Source organism: Panicum virgatum, chromosome 1N, assembly GCF_016808335.1.
Source record: "Panicum virgatum strain AP13 chromosome 1N, P.virgatum_v5, whole genome shotgun sequence".
NCBI classification, from domain to species: domain Eukaryota; kingdom Viridiplantae; phylum Streptophyta; class Magnoliopsida; order Poales; family Poaceae; genus Panicum; species Panicum virgatum.
In genome coordinates, this window is record NC_053145.1 from 14,118,038 (window position 1) to 14,133,358 (window position 15,321).

General features: G+C 43.7%; 2 protein-coding genes across 2 annotated transcripts; one reads left to right on the forward strand and one right to left on the reverse strand.

Annotated features, from left to right (window-relative positions):
• Positions 1-8,815: 8,815 nt before the first annotated feature.
• On the forward strand, positions 8,816-12,340 carry LOC120655257 (DEAD-box ATP-dependent RNA helicase 58, chloroplastic-like). Its single transcript, XM_039933006.1, has 10 exons — positions 8,816-9,400; positions 9,500-9,593; positions 9,708-9,821; positions 9,912-10,007; positions 10,289-10,393; positions 10,505-10,663; positions 10,762-10,830; positions 11,249-11,338; positions 11,706-11,846; positions 11,925-12,340. The coding sequence occupies exons 1-10, from the start codon at positions 9,207-9,209 to the stop codon at positions 12,207-12,209; spliced, it is 1,347 nt and encodes a 448-aa protein (XP_039788940.1). The 5' UTR covers positions 8,816-9,206; the 3' UTR covers positions 12,210-12,340.
• Positions 12,341-12,407: 67 nt separating this feature from the next.
• LOC120655258 (transcription initiation factor IIA subunit 2-like) lies at positions 12,408-14,862 on the reverse strand. Its single transcript, XM_039933007.1, has 4 exons — positions 14,659-14,862; positions 14,160-14,291; positions 14,017-14,067; positions 12,408-12,781 (listed from the first exon to the last, which is right to left on the reverse strand). Exons 2-4 carry the CDS (start codon positions 14,286-14,288, stop codon positions 12,632-12,634), a joined length of 330 nt encoding a protein of 109 aa, XP_039788941.1. The 5' UTR covers positions 14,289-14,291; positions 14,659-14,862; the 3' UTR covers positions 12,408-12,631.
• Positions 14,863-15,321: the final 459 nt, after the last annotated feature.

Here is a 15,321-nt window from a genome sequence, read left to right on the forward strand (position 1 = left end):
GTTATATGAAAATTGTAGCTCTCGACGAGATCTACAACTTTTTAGTTTTAAATTTTTTCATTTGATGATGTAAAGGTGCTCAAAAAAATTATATAAAATTACAGCACCATAATAATCGCGTACTTTTGCTTGTCGTATTAGAAAATTAATATATTTTTTGTTTGTTGTCAAATGAAGACACTTTGTATACCAAAATTTTAACACTTTAAACGATCTAGATTCTTGTAGTTTTGAGTTTTTACATTTGAAGTTGTTAAGATGTTGATAAAACCGTATAAAGCCTCAACGTAATTTGAATTCGGTGTTTGAGGCCAAAAATATTAGACTTAAAATATTATGCTAGGATTTGTTACTTGTACTAGAAAATACGCTCCATGCATATATAGATATTTTCAATTTCTATCTCTATCAAGTTTTACGGAGACCACTGTTTGCTTCGTCCATCTAGATGGACCCACGGTGTTGGTGGGCTCATGATTTGAAAAAAAAGGATCGAATTGAAAGCAAACGTCATTCTTGACCCAGGCACAACACGTAATCCCAAAAATTTTCCGGCGTTACAGTAACATTAAATATTTGACTACTAGTTAGAAATATTAAATATAGATAACTGACAAAATCCAATCCATACCCCGGGCAAAATTGCGAGACGAATCTAATGAATCTAATTATGCAATATTAGACAATATCGTGTTACGGTAAACAATTCCTAATGATAGATTAATTAGGCTTAATAGATTTGTCTCGTGATTTTTCGTCCATCCATGTAATTAGTTCTATAAGTAGTCTATATTCAATACTTCTAATTAGTATTGTAAACATTCACAAAAAGTTTTGTCCAAAAAATTTTGCGAACTAAATGTGCCGAGGTAGATGTACATAATAGAAACCGGTAATTAGAAGAAAATAAAAAAAATAAAACGAATCCTAAATAGAATCTCAGCACCGAGGTTAGGTAGATGTACATAATAGCTCTGATACATGGTCATATATCTTGATGGACGCAATGGTACCAACTACCCACAGCAACCACATAGGCAATGCAATATGTTAGCGAAGAGGATTGTTGCAAACCCTCGCCTTGGTTAGAAACATATCGAAGGCAAAACGACACCATATTTGAGAAGTACTGGTTTACAAGGATTTGTAAGCTAGAAATGCTAGTATATAATATGTAGATATTTGTAACCAATACTTGTAACCAATAGTATGTGCTTCCTTTAACTTAATTTTAGTGGCCCGGCTTGATTGATGTAATTCCGTAGTCCTTAGGGCAGCCGCAATGGTGTCGTTAAGCTCTCTACAAAACCTCCATGTAGGAAACAGAATTATGGAGAGAGAGAACGGTGTGTCGCTACGACGGGCGAGAGCCGCTAGCTCGTGTCCCAAAGCAGAGTGGGCCAACATTTGGATGTGGACCAGGCGAGGCGGACGGAGGGATGGTCGCTGGTGAGTGGTCAGATACTGCGGCCGGTGGGGCGGGCGCAGCCTAAATGAAAATAATTTAACTTGCGGGCCTCACAGTTGGACAGGGGTCAAATTTACACTACAAATTTAAATTTTATATAAATTTGTATGATTGGTCTCTCTAATAATAAAAAAATCACCATCCTGGCTCCACCCCTCATCTGAGGTGCCACGTTCTATCGAGAGCAGCTCACGCTAACTGTTGCAGGTGCCCTTAATCCCAATGTGATGTGCTGATTTAAGATATGATTGGTTCCTGCATTCAGCTTCGCCTGGCCCGTGGAATATAAAACATTGGTGTGGTTGGTTATCTAGAGTTTTTGAGCTTGGACCGTACGGTGCCGAGGGAGCGCGTGGCTGAGCATGCCCCGAGACAAGCAATCTGTGATGTGGATTTAACTCACGTGGGATTTAGTTTGAATTATTATACATAGATGTAGAAATAGTAAAATTTAATGATAACCCTATTTTTCTAATGTTACAGATCTTGTAATTACCAGTGTTGTCAAATTATGGAACTAACTGTTAGAAATTTAGGCAATTTCTGGCACAATTTAATTCCAAAATTAAATGTATAAACTAGCAATATTTCTATGACTTTAAGGAGTAAAATAAAACATGTGAACATGTTTATACTTATCACACAGATAAGCATAAACAATATAAATAACCAAAGTTTCAGGGAATACCCTGAAGCGGGGCCGTTGCCGGAGGCATTGGCTGCGCTGTTACCAACTGGAGTAGACATCTATTCGGTTGGCCTCAGTTGAATTAGTCGAACTAAATCGGTGCAGGAAGAAGTTCGCAGTGCAGTCCCGCGAACGGTCACCAAGATGTAGTCGACGTAGTCGTTCGGCCACCAGAATGTAGTCGACGTAGTCGTTCGGCTCGTCCACCAGGAAGTAGTCGTTCAATCGGGCAAAGGCTTTGTATTTTTGAGCAGTCACGCTAAAGCGTTACCCAAAAACCTGATTGCCCGCCTATCCCGTGCAGGATCTCAAGGCGAGCAAGGTTTCGGAGGCCTGCTCACGCTAATTCTGTGCGCGCAGAAATTAGCGTTGGGGAACTCAGTTGTTGCAACTGGAGAGGGAGAAGAGAGGAGCCGAGTTGCCTCAGTGCTCTGGTGCAGAATGGATGAGGGGAATGACACTTCTTATATAGTGACTCAGGTGCTCATGATCGTTGAACCTGGACACCATCAGAGTCATTTAGGTGATGCGGTTATGGCCATTAATTACAGATTTAATTGCACATTTAATCGCACGATTAATTGCTGTCAACGGCAAAATAGCCATCACATCGCACCGCACCGCACCGGCACCTGCACGTCACGTCCGGCCGCGCACGCGCACCGCACCGCACCGCCCGTCCTGCCGGCCGGCCACGTCGCGCCGTGCCTCGTCTTGGCCACGGCCACGGCCCGGCCCGGCCCGGCTCGGCGAGGCGAGCGAGCGCGCGCGCGTGTGGTTCACCGTCCTCCTCTTACCGGCTTCATAAGTGGTGTACAAGAAGTCCACCTTTTAAGTCGGTTGAGATCCTCCTCAATTCCCGGTACGGAATTAAGCATTGATTCCCTAGCATTAATAGTGGGCTTTAAATTCTTTTAATGCTTTAGAAGTAATGGGCCAAGCCCATTACTCCAACAATCCCCACCAAGAAATTCAAGCCACACTAGAAATACCCTCATTCCCTCATTGATATACCAGTATTCGACAGAGACTGTTAAGTTGAACTTCCATCTAGGACAAAGGCTACACTTATTCACAACTGTGCAATGGACTATGCCTTGAATTGCCAATTTTGTGCAAACGAGTTTGACCAGAGCCCTACACTGGTACTAGGCTGCAAAAGCATCCCCGCGGTTTGGAGCTTATAAGTCATACTCCAGGCCCTTCATGAGTTTCTAGAGAATACCCAATTCTCATAGACCATGACCAGCGGTCAAACTCATATAGGTGTGTTCCTTTCAGATGTTCTGTAGGACAATATCTTTGTTTCAAGAAAACAACTCATTTGTTTAAAAGAAACCACCTGGCACACATTAAGGTATAGACCAACCTGCCATACAGATTAGAAGAGAAATGCACCTTATACACGGAATGAGCCCTTTTCACAAAGGTTCTCTTCTCACAGTCAGACTTTAGTTTGTTTCACCATCCTAATTCACGGGATCTCCGATCACATAGGACAGGTTTCCACTATAGAATGACTCACGTGGGTCTCAAGCCCAATTCCATAGATGCATTGTCTATCACATTTCGTGAAAGACCCTTTGTAAACTGATCTGCCAGATTTTTAGCCGTCTGAACATAGTCCAGGGCTATAACTCCGGAGTTTCTCAATTTTCTGACAGATTTCAACCGTCTTTTCACATGTCTAGATGACTTCATGTTATCCTTTGAACTATTCACCTTGATAATTACCGTTTGATTGTCACAGTTCATTAGGATTGCCGGTAACGGTTTTTCAACTATCAGCAAGTCCATAAGGAGCTCACGAAGCCACTCAGCCTCAACAGTGGCGGTATCTAATGCTATGAGTTCTGCTTCCATAGTTGACCTCGTTAAGATGGTCTGCTTGCAAGACTTCCAGGAAACAGCTCCACCACTAAGTGTAAACACATATCCACTTGTGGCCTTTATCTCATCAGCATCAGAAATCCAATTTGAATCACTATACCCTTCTAGTACCCTTGGGTACTCGGTGTAGTGAATTCCATAGTTCATTGTCTCCTTCAGATAGCGCATTACTCTTTCAAGAGCCTTCCAATGATCATCTCCCGGGTTTGAAACAAACCGGCTCAATTTGCTTACAGCAAACGAGATGTCAGGTCTTGTAACGCTCGCTAAATACATTAATGAACCAATGATCTGTGAATATGTCAGCTGATCTCGCATTATCCTTTTGTTCTTTCTAAGAATTAAACTGGCATCATATGGTGTTGAGACAGGTTTATAGTCGCTATAACCAAAGCGACTTAACACCTTCTCCACATAGTGAGACTGTGTAAGAATCACCCACCATTGATCTCTTTTACCAGTTTTATATTAAGGATAACATCAGCTTCTCCCAGATCCTTCATCTCAAAATTTTGAGATAAAAACTCTTTGACTTCCTTAATCACATTAAGGCTAGTGCCAAAGATCAGTATGTCATCCACATACAAGCACAAAATCACTCCTTCAGCCCCACCATAGCGATAGTACACACATCTGTCAGCTTCGTTCACAACAAAGCCGGCAGAGGTCAAAGTTCTATCAAACTTTTCATGCCACTGCTTAGGCGCTTGCTTGAGACCATATAAAGATTTTAACAACTTACAAACCATTCCTTCTTGACCCTTTGATACAAACCTATCCGGCTGATCCATATAGATCTCCTCTTCTAACTCTCCATTGAGGAAAGCCGTCTTAACGTCCATCTGATGAACGAGAAGACCATAAGAGGCTGCCAGAGAAAGTAACACTCGAATTATGGTCAATCGGGCAACTGGTGAATAAGTGTCAAAGAAATCTTCTCATTCTTTTTGGGTATAATCCTTGGCCACAAGCCTAGCCTTGTACTTTTCAATAGTACCATCTGGCCTAAGCTTTTTCTTGAACACCCACTTGCATCCAACCGGTTTACATCCATAAGGACGTTCAACGACCTCCCAGGTTCCATTAGACATAATAGAATCCATCTCACTCCTTACTGCTTCCTTCCAATAGTCAGCATCAGGAGATGAATATGCCTCTTCAATGGTTCTGGGTGTATCATCTATGAGGTATACAATGAAATCATCACCAAAAGACTTACAATCCTTTGTCTCTTGCTCTTTCTCGGAGCATCATTGTTATCCTCCTCAGCATTTTCTACAAGTGTATGTTCATTGTGTTCTATCGGCTCAGCAGAGCCATCATCCTCGATGAACTCTTGCCTAGATGAACTTGTTTCATCTCTCATGGGAAAAATGTTTTCAAAAAATGTAGCATCTCTGGACTCCATTATAGTACCAACATGCATGTCAGGTACTCCAGATTTCACTATTAAAAATCTATATCCAACGCTGTGAATAGCATAACCTAGAAAGATACAATCCACAGTTTTAGGTCCAAACTTACGTTTCTTGGTTATTGGCACACTCACTTTTGCCAAACAACCCCATGTACGTAAGTATGACAGTGTTGGCCTTTTCTTCTCCCATTCCTCGAATGGAGTTATCTCTTTATTCTTTGTAGGAACACGGTTTAGGACATGACATGCAGTCAATATAGCCTCATCCCACCATTCCTTGGAAAGTCCCGCTGTATCTAACATGGCGTTAACCAAATCCGTTAGAGTGCGGTTCTTTCTTTCGGCAACCCCATTTGACTGAGGTGAATAGGGAGGCGTCCTTTCATGAATAATACCATGTTCCTCGCAGAATAAAGTAAATAAATTTGAGAAATACTTGCCACCACGATCTGACCTAACTCTTTTGATCTTTCTCTCAAGTTGGTTTTCTACTTCAGCTTTATAGATTTTAAAGTAGTGTAAAGCTTCATCTTTTGACTTCAACAAATAGATGTAACAAAATCTAGTACTATCATCAATCAAAGTCATGAAATATTTTTTTACCACCTTTTGTCAACACTCCATTCATTTCGCACAAATCGGAATGAATTAATTCTAAGGGTGCCAAGCTCCTTGCCTCCGCGGTCTTATGAGGCTTACGAGTTTGTTTTGATTCAACACATACATGACACTTAGAATTTTTGACAAAAGTGAACTTTAGAATTAAGCTCAAATTAGCTAAGCGCATCATACAACCAAAATTAACGTGACAAAGCCTCGAATGCCAAACATTTGTTTCATCAACGTTAATAACATTGTATGCAATTTTATTACAAACATCTGATAAAGAAAGACGGAACAAGCCTCCGCTTTCATAACCTTTTCCAACAAAAGTACCAAACTTAGACAAGATACATTTATTGGACTCAAAGACTAATTTGAAACCATCTCTACACAGTAGAGAGTCGCTGACTAAATTCTTCTTGATGGTGGGGAACATGCTGCACGGTCTTCCCCGAAGTAAACTTCAGATTTACCGTACCAACACCAAGAACACGCGCATGTGATCCGTTCCCCATCAGCAAGGAGGAAGTCCCGCCGGTCTGGTAAGAAGAGAACAAAGAAGCATCAGCACAAACATGAATATTAGCACCAGTGTCGACCCACCACTCGGGTGAACCAAAGACTGAAAGAACAGTAGGTAATAAATTACCGTACCCCGAAGTTCCTCCAGGCTCGCTAATAACCATGTTGGCGGAGTCGTTGCCTTTGCGGTTCGGACACTTTGCAGCAAAGTGATCCGTACTAGCGCACACATAGCAAGCTCCCGTCTTCTTCTTCTTAAAAGTGGTTGTCTTCTTAGTCTTTGGTTGGTTCTGCGGTGGCTTTTTCTTGTTCTTGTGGGAGTTGTTCTTCTGAACAAGATTGGCACTTGAAGCACCAACAACTCCTTTCCCACGTATGTCCTTTGCTCTCGCCTTCTCCTCAACATCAAGAGTCCCTATGAGTCCATCTATTGTGAACTCCTGTCTCTTGTGTTTTAGAGAAGTAGCAAAGTCCCTCCAAGAAGGTGGCAGCTTAGAGATTATACCTACGGCCACAAACTTATTGGGTAACACACATGGGAACTCTTTGCTGCAATTTTTGAGATCTTTTGCCAGAGTATGTATTTCATGAGCCTGTTCCACTACAGAACGGTCTTCGACCATCCTGTACTCAAGGAACTGCTCTATGATATACAACTCACTCCCGGCGTCAGATACTCCATATTGAGCCTCAAGAGCATCCCACAATGCTTTGCCAGTTGGCAGCCGGATCTAAGAATCCACCAGGTTATCACCGAGAACACTAATGATCAAGCCTCGAAAGAGGATATCAGCCTCATCGAACGCACTCCCTTCCTCTGGAGAGAATTGTTCAGGCTCACCCTCTTTAACATGGATCACTCTCGATAGTGTTAACCACAGTATAAGCCGCTCTTGCCAACGTTTGTAATTTGAACCATCAAAAGGTGGTGGTTTGATTGATGCAGCAAAGCTAGATACCGAAAGCCTATTAACACATTCAGGTTTTTGGATTGTTAGAAATTTAGGCAATTTCGGGCACAATTTAATTCCAAAATTAAATGTATAAACTAGCAATATTTCTATGACTTTAAGGAGTAAAATAAAACATGTGAACATGTTTATACTTATCACACAGATAAGCTTAAACAATATAAATAACTAAAGTTTCAGGGAGTACCCTGAAACGGGTCCGTTGCCGGAGGCATTGGCTGCACTGTTACCAACTGGAGTAGACATCTACTCGGTTGGCCTCAGTCGAAGTAGTCGAACTAAATCGGTGCAGGAAGAAGTTCGCAGTGCAGTCCCGCGAACGGTCACCAAGATGTAGTCGACGTAGTCGTTCGGCCACCAGAATGTAGTCGACGTAGTCGTTCGGCTCGTCCACCAGGAAGTAGTCGTTCAATCGGGCAAAGCCTTTGTATTTTTGAGCAGCGTTACCCAAAAACCTGATTGCCCGCCTATCCCGTGCAGGACCTCAAGGCGAGCAAGGTTTCGGAGGCCTGCTCACGCTAATTCTGTGCGGCTAATTCTGTGCGTCCCGTGCAGGACCTCAAGGCGAGCAAGGTTTCGGAGGCCTGCTCACGCTAATTCTGTGCGCGCAGAAATTAGCGTTGGGGAACTCAGTTATTGCAACTGGAGAGGGAGAAGAGAGGAGCCGAGTTACCTCAGTGCTCTGGTGCAGAATGGATGAGGGGAATGACACTTCTTATATAGTGACTCATGTGCTCAGGATCGTTGAACCTGGACACCATCAGAGTCATTTAGGTGATGCGGTTATGTCAACGGCAAAATAGCCATCGCACCGCACCGCCCCGCCCCGCCCGTCCGCGCCACGGCCCGGCGAGGCGAGCGAGCGCGCGCGCGGTTCACCGTCCTCCTCTTACCGGCTTCACAAGTGGTGTACAAGAAGTCCACCTTTTAAGTCGGTTGAGATCCTCCTCAATTCCCGGTACGGAATTAAGCATTGATTTCCTAGCATTAATAGTGGTCTTTAAATTCTTTTAATGCTTTAGAAGTAATGGGCCAAGCCCATTACTCCAACACTTCCATTAGCTGTTGTCTGTTTTCTATATTCATCCATTAGCTGTAAAGAAACACCAGGGAATATATATCCTTAACGTTTTTTTTTGTTTTCTATAAACCGCGGATTGGCCTGCGTTTTTAAACCTTGTTGCCGCCGTCCGATCGTTTCCCCTGCTGTCAGATGCCCGCCACGCGCACAGCCAGAGACCGTCATCCACTCGATGGGGGGAAAATGTCCGTCCTCCGCACCTCCCCAATCCCCATCCCCATTGACGCCTCCTCGAGCTGTTCCTGCCGGCCGCCCCGCCCGGAGCTGCTCACCTGTGCTCCCCAGTTCGACTGCCCTCGATTCCCCATACCTTTTGCTCACATCCCTCGGATAACCCTAGGAGTCAGTGGAACGGCGCGGGGCGGCTGCTGCTGCTGCGAGACTGCGAGCGCGAGGAGCTTGCCCGGCGGGGGCTGTGCGCGAGGCGAGCCACGCGCGGGACGCGGCAGCGGCGTTGGTGGCGAGCACGTTGCGAGGCTGCGCACCACTGCGTCCTCCTTCCCCATGGTGGAGTAGGTGAAAGGGATCGATTGCTCTTTCATTGCCACCGCGGCAGGCCGGCAGCCATGGCGGCGGCCGTCCCCTCCGGCTACGCGCCTCCGCTCCCTACCACCATCTTCAACCCTACCCCCGGGACCGGCTTCGCCCCGTTCACTCTGCGCCTCCGCCTCCGCCCACGTCGCGCCGCCGCTGTTACCGCCGCCGCCGCCACCCTCCGTGAGGTCTGCGCCGGCCGCGTCCCGGACCACGTCCTGCAGAGGTGAACCCCACAGCCGCGCAGACATTCCTTTGTCATGCCATTAAATTGGTCCCTTCCACTTCTCGTTTGAGGCAGCAACTGGAGTTTCTTCGTTTTCAGGGCTGAGGAGGTTGGGTATGTCGTGCCCACCGAGGTGCAGGAGCAATCCCTGCCGCTTCTGCTGTCCGGCCAGGATTGCATTCTCCATGCGCAGGTGTCCTCTCCTCGATCTCCTTAGGGTATTTGCCCATTTGTTTCCGATACCAAGAATTCATCTTCTGAGATATTGCTTGCTAGCTCATTTCACGATTGCAAGCTATAATTGTAGACAGGCTCTGGGAAGACGCTGGCCTATCTCTTGTCTGTCTTCTCTGCCATCGACTTCGGCAGGTCCTCCGTGCAAGCACTGGTTGTCGTCCCCACAAGGGAGCTTGGCATACAGGTTATTGGTGATTGCTGCTCCTTGCCGTGGAATTTGCTTGTCCACTACATTCTATCTGACAGAGTTGCTTCTGTAATTGCACTGCTCCAGGTTACCAAGGTTGCTAGAATTCTCGCAGCCAAGGCTTGCACCGTCATGGCTTTGCTCGATGGTGGCATGCTCAAAAGGCAAAAGAGCTGGGTCAAGGTAATACTCTCTATATTTTCATGGGTTTATGTCTATGCCGATGCTTGATTAGTTAGGATCATTTATTTTGGATAAAAAGGGATATTCGATGGTTAGATCCAAATGTATCTTTGATATATCAATGTATGCTTGTGTGGTTCTAGTGTTGGTAGTAATGATAACATAACATGAAAAGGAAACTCTCTAGTACTGGCATGTAAAGGGTAGTATTATATAAGCTTTCCTTTTCTCTGCTGTCATGTACTGATTTGTTAATGCTGGCTATATTGGTAAATTTCCAGGCAGAGCCCCCTGCAATAATTGTAGCTACGGTGCCAAGCTTGTGTCAAATGGTTGAGAGGCGCACTTTCAACCTTCAATCCGTTAGAGTGTTAGTTATCGATGAGGTGAGTTCATCATTCCATTTTCTTCAGTCTTGAACTACATGAAGAGTTCACTTCATTCGCTGATTAAGTTTCAGTATATTTGCCAAGGGGCTAACCTTGCTGTCTTTATAGGTTGATTTCATTTTTGGGTCATCAAAGCAAGTAAGCTCCCTTCGCAAAATATTAACCTCTTATTCAGCAGCCTCTAGTCGTCAAACCATATTTGCAAGCGCATCGATCCCTCAGCACAATCGCTTTCTGCATGACTGTGTACAACATAAGTGGACCAAGGTTATATTAACTTCTACTAAACAGAACTTCTGGAAGTTTTTTGTACTTCGAAGTAGGCTAATGTTTATTTTCGCATATTCTATCTTACTATGGTGCAGAGTGATGTGGTTCATGTTCATGTCAACCCTGTACAGCCCATGCCTGCGCACCTATGTCACAAATATGTGGTGAGCATGTCAAATTCTCTGTACAATGATAAGTAACTGCGCCTCCAATTCCTCTTTTAGCTCGTGCAAGAAACCTTTTAATTTTCTCCCCCTTACCAGTTACCACAAACATAGGCACTTACCTTAGGCATGCCCACCCAGAGTCTCATTGTTGTAAAAATACAGTAACATTCTTATCAACAACTACTTCTGGGATGCATGGCACTTTCCCGTAGGCACCTACCCACAGCCATGACACATTTCTTCTAATTTTCAACTAATCCCATATTCCTATGGATAGAGTCTGTCCCTTTTTTTTCATTCCCACAATTTAGTGCCTAGTGGCCATCTAGGTCCACAACCAACATCCTTACTCCTGAGATTTCTTTTCCATCTGCCTGAATCGTGGTGACTATGACAACGAAATCAATATATGCAGGTCTGCACTAAGAAGGAAAGGTTGCATGTTTTACTATCCTTGCTTGAGAGGGATGCACCAAAGTCCACAATCATATTTGTTGCTGAACAGGTACAGGTGTACATACATGAAGTTCTTTTGGTAACATGCCATGTTCTTTATAAAATTTCTATAGTATATTCATCCATAATTTCAGTTTCCACAATTGTTGTTTGTGCTCTAACCGATGCTTGATTCAAGCAGGCTTTTAGGTCCCTTATAAACTAAATCTATGTAACAATAGAGTCTAATTTATTTATTTATCATAAAACTTTTGGTATTACTATAACAGTTATAAGTAACAAGTCTGATCTGTTCAGTAACAAAGAAGTACCTATTTGTCACCCAGTCCTGAGAAATTATGTTGATGATGAATGAAGTATCTTATCAGCCTCATCTTTGCATTTTGTTTTGTAACTGCTGAACCTATTTTTCATAGTCTGAGAGATCAAAAAAGGCAGGAAATCCTCCTTCAACCGCTGTCGTAGTTGAGTTCCTAAAAAGTTCATACAAGGGAAGCCTAGATGTGCTTCTCTTGGAAGAAGATATGAATTTCAATGCTCGAGCTGCCTCATTCTCTGTAAGCGTCCTCTGAGTTCATTGTCTGGGCCCAGCATCATCATTCTCCGTAGAACTGTGAGATTTGTGTCCACTGCAGGAAGTGAAGGGAAGAGGTTTCATGTTGGTCTCAACGGACATAGCAAGCAGAGGGTTTGACCTTTCTCAAACCAGCCACATATACAACTTTGACCTTCCCAGGATGGCGACCGACTATCTGCACCGTGCTGGAAGAACAGGGAGAGAGCCATTCTCCAGGTTGGAATGCGGCGTGACAACCCTGATAACAGAGGATGAGCACTTCGTGCTACAGAGATTTCAGAATGAGCTCAAGTTCCACTGTGAAGAGCTGCCCCTGGAGTCCATGTTCACGTTCAACTCGTGATAGTTTGTCATAGCAAAGCTGGTCCTAACATCTCTTGCAGCCTAGTTCACTTTATTTCAAAATATAAATAATTAAACGACAGCTGCTGTTGTCTATTTATTGCCTAACCCAAAGCACGATTATATTAGGCCTGAAGCATTCATGCCAAATTATCAACATAAAGCATGATTATATTGCACCTGAAACATACATGCCAAATTATCAACAGAAACGAGCGAAACCATATTCATAAGCAGTACGGATAACAAGTTGTCAGCCATGGTACTCTAGTCTAGTGCCGCGGCGATAGTTTAGATCCACAGAAACAACTTTAAGAGAGGGCAAATTCACATGAACTAGGAAAGTTTGGGTGGCGCCAGGGATAGCATCAACTGAGCTAAACTGGATGGTGATCAATCGACATGAAGCAGGTGGCTGTCAATTTATGGTTGATGAGGCTGCAGCAACTTAGAATCGCAGGTCACAATCTTCACCTTGCTCAGTGTTTCTGAAATCTCCTCGCTTTTGAAGGTTGCATCTGTAAGAATGAAGGTCCAGACATTGTCGCAGAACCTGTAGGTGTGCAGATGGCCCTGTACAGCAACATGGAAAGCCATTACATATGGGGAAGCTGACAGTCTGAAACCACTGATGTCTAAGCCAATTTGGAAAGTCGTTTTAATGGATTTTGTAACATCTAAGCCCCAGCTTAAATATTGTAGAGTATTGCAAAATCAAACGCCAGAAGGAAGCAAGAACACTGGACTCAAATGGCAAGCATGTGCAAAGACATGCAGAAATAGTAAGGGTATTTCTTCGCATGGTAATATTTTGAAGTCGAGGGAATAATATAAAGAGTTCAGTATGTGAACCTATTGGCATGTACATTGCCTTCAACAAAAAGGATATTACCTTGATCATACAAAAGGGCCTTTTGCCTCGAAAAATCGTTTCATGGTTTTAAAATAGAGAAGGGAATAGCAGTTTTCATGTCAATGACAACTGTCTACAATTGCAAGAAAAATGTGTTCTACAAAGTTTGCATTGGCAGGAGGCCATGGATAAGAGGGTGATATTTTAACAAAGTGGAAAGGAAACTATCAATATGGCAGATAACTACCTAGAATTTTCTATGTAAACAACATTATTAAAACGAAAGAACACTGAAATTCCGCGTGGGAATTGGAAAGTTCTGTTTTGCAGTTATTTGCAGCCCCAGTTTTATACAGAAGGTTCAACCAAATGCCAAATTTGGAATTAAGCAAGTCGTGGTTTGTTTCCGACAAGAAAAAAAACTGTAAAAGAATGTGAAACTGCATGCGGTGCATATGACGCTACAAAATTAAACATCATGGCACGTGCTTCCATATTTTGCTGGCATACTAAAATGTAATCTGCATATGGAGCAAGAACAGTTTTTGAGACCCATTATTTTCCTTTATCAGCTCTGGATGGATGGATCTAATAAATTTGCAGTGCAAAACATGATTGCTCGCAAAAAAATAAGGCAGAAATGATGAAACATTCTAGTAGAAAGATAATTAGTTAAAAAGATACTTTCATAGTTTTCTAGTTTGTAAAACATAGAAGAAGAAAAGCAGCTATTTGTTTCGCAAGAACATTTTTATTTGACATGGCTAATAACTAACAGAAGTGGTGTATATGTTACAGCTATATTGGCTTTTTAACCAAAAGGAACCTCAGCATCCCCTTCAAAACTCTAGACCTATGATTTCTTTTTAGCAGTAACAACACCATACGTAGTATTCAAAGTGGGGAGGCTGAATTGTTATATCAATAAATAGGAAGGGCATACTGTATCTGCTACCTTGATGTTAACCTTGCTCTTGACCTGACTGTCCAGCGCGTCAGTCATGGACTAAAAGACATAGAAGAGAAGGATCAAGACAAGTAATAAGCACCAACTGACAAAACGACCTAGTAATTAATTCCAAGACCTCATTGCCAAACCTTGTCAAACTGCACAAGGACTTGAATGGCGAGCTCGGGGCTGACGGCCCCGCTGGACACTAGCTCGTCAAGCGTCTCAGTGAGGCAGGTGCCGATGGTGGACCTCCGGTACAGCTCGAAGGTGGCCATCCCCTGCAACGCCTCAACAGCGTCAGAACACGCTGCGGTGAATCGGATACATTTTTCAGGCTATCAGATTGATGAATATGGTCATGATGATGTGATGTGATTTGGCTAGGATGATTATGGGTGGCAGTGGCACATCCGGGATGAGACATCTCAGCTCCTGATCGAACACTAGCACGCATTTCACGGCACAACAGGTCAAACAAATAACCCAAATCTCTCCACGAACCGCATGAGGCCTGGAGCAAACCCTAACTAAATCTCGGTCGCGCTCACTGGCGGCGCGCGGATCGGAGGCCGGGGCCGGATCAGGCCGTGGCGCCCAGCGAAGGCTGCATAGAAACTCTGGAATCGAACCGTGAGAGGCTCTTACCAGCGAGGATCGGGACGGGGACGGATCGGAGGAGGAGGAAGACTCCCTTGGGATCTGCTGGAACAGCGGTGTCGACGTCGGTGGGAGAGGGGAGGAGGAATTCGAAATCTGGGTTCTTATATACGGAGACGCAGAAGGTCAAGGGGAATTTAGGATGCTTTATATAGGCTTCCGTTCTCTTCCATCCGGCCGCAATGGCGGTGCCAATTCTCGGTTTTACCCGAGTCCTCTGTAGGAGTACTTCCCTTCCCTCCAGCTGTCAGCTGACAAGGACGACAGCAAACATCTTAACTTTTTCTTAGAAATATCCCAACTTTTCTATAATATTGTGTCTACACTCGTACGTTGCTAGATGAAGCAAATCTGTTTCTTAGTGTCAGTTCTCATCATACGAAATTTTTATAAAGATATATAATGATAGAGGTATACAATTTCCTTAAACAAAAGTTCAAAACATTATTCAATTGAAAAGGAGCTAAACAAATTCCCCTTATGATCATTAAACCAGGCGCCCCACGGCGGCATGTTCTTTTCTTCTAATCTTCGCTAAATAGGGTGAAGGTTCCACCTGTGATTCACTGATCATCATGGTACTGTTAGTTAATATGAATCAAACGTGCCATCCATTGCAAGACCATAGGGCACGTTACAGCATACAAGATC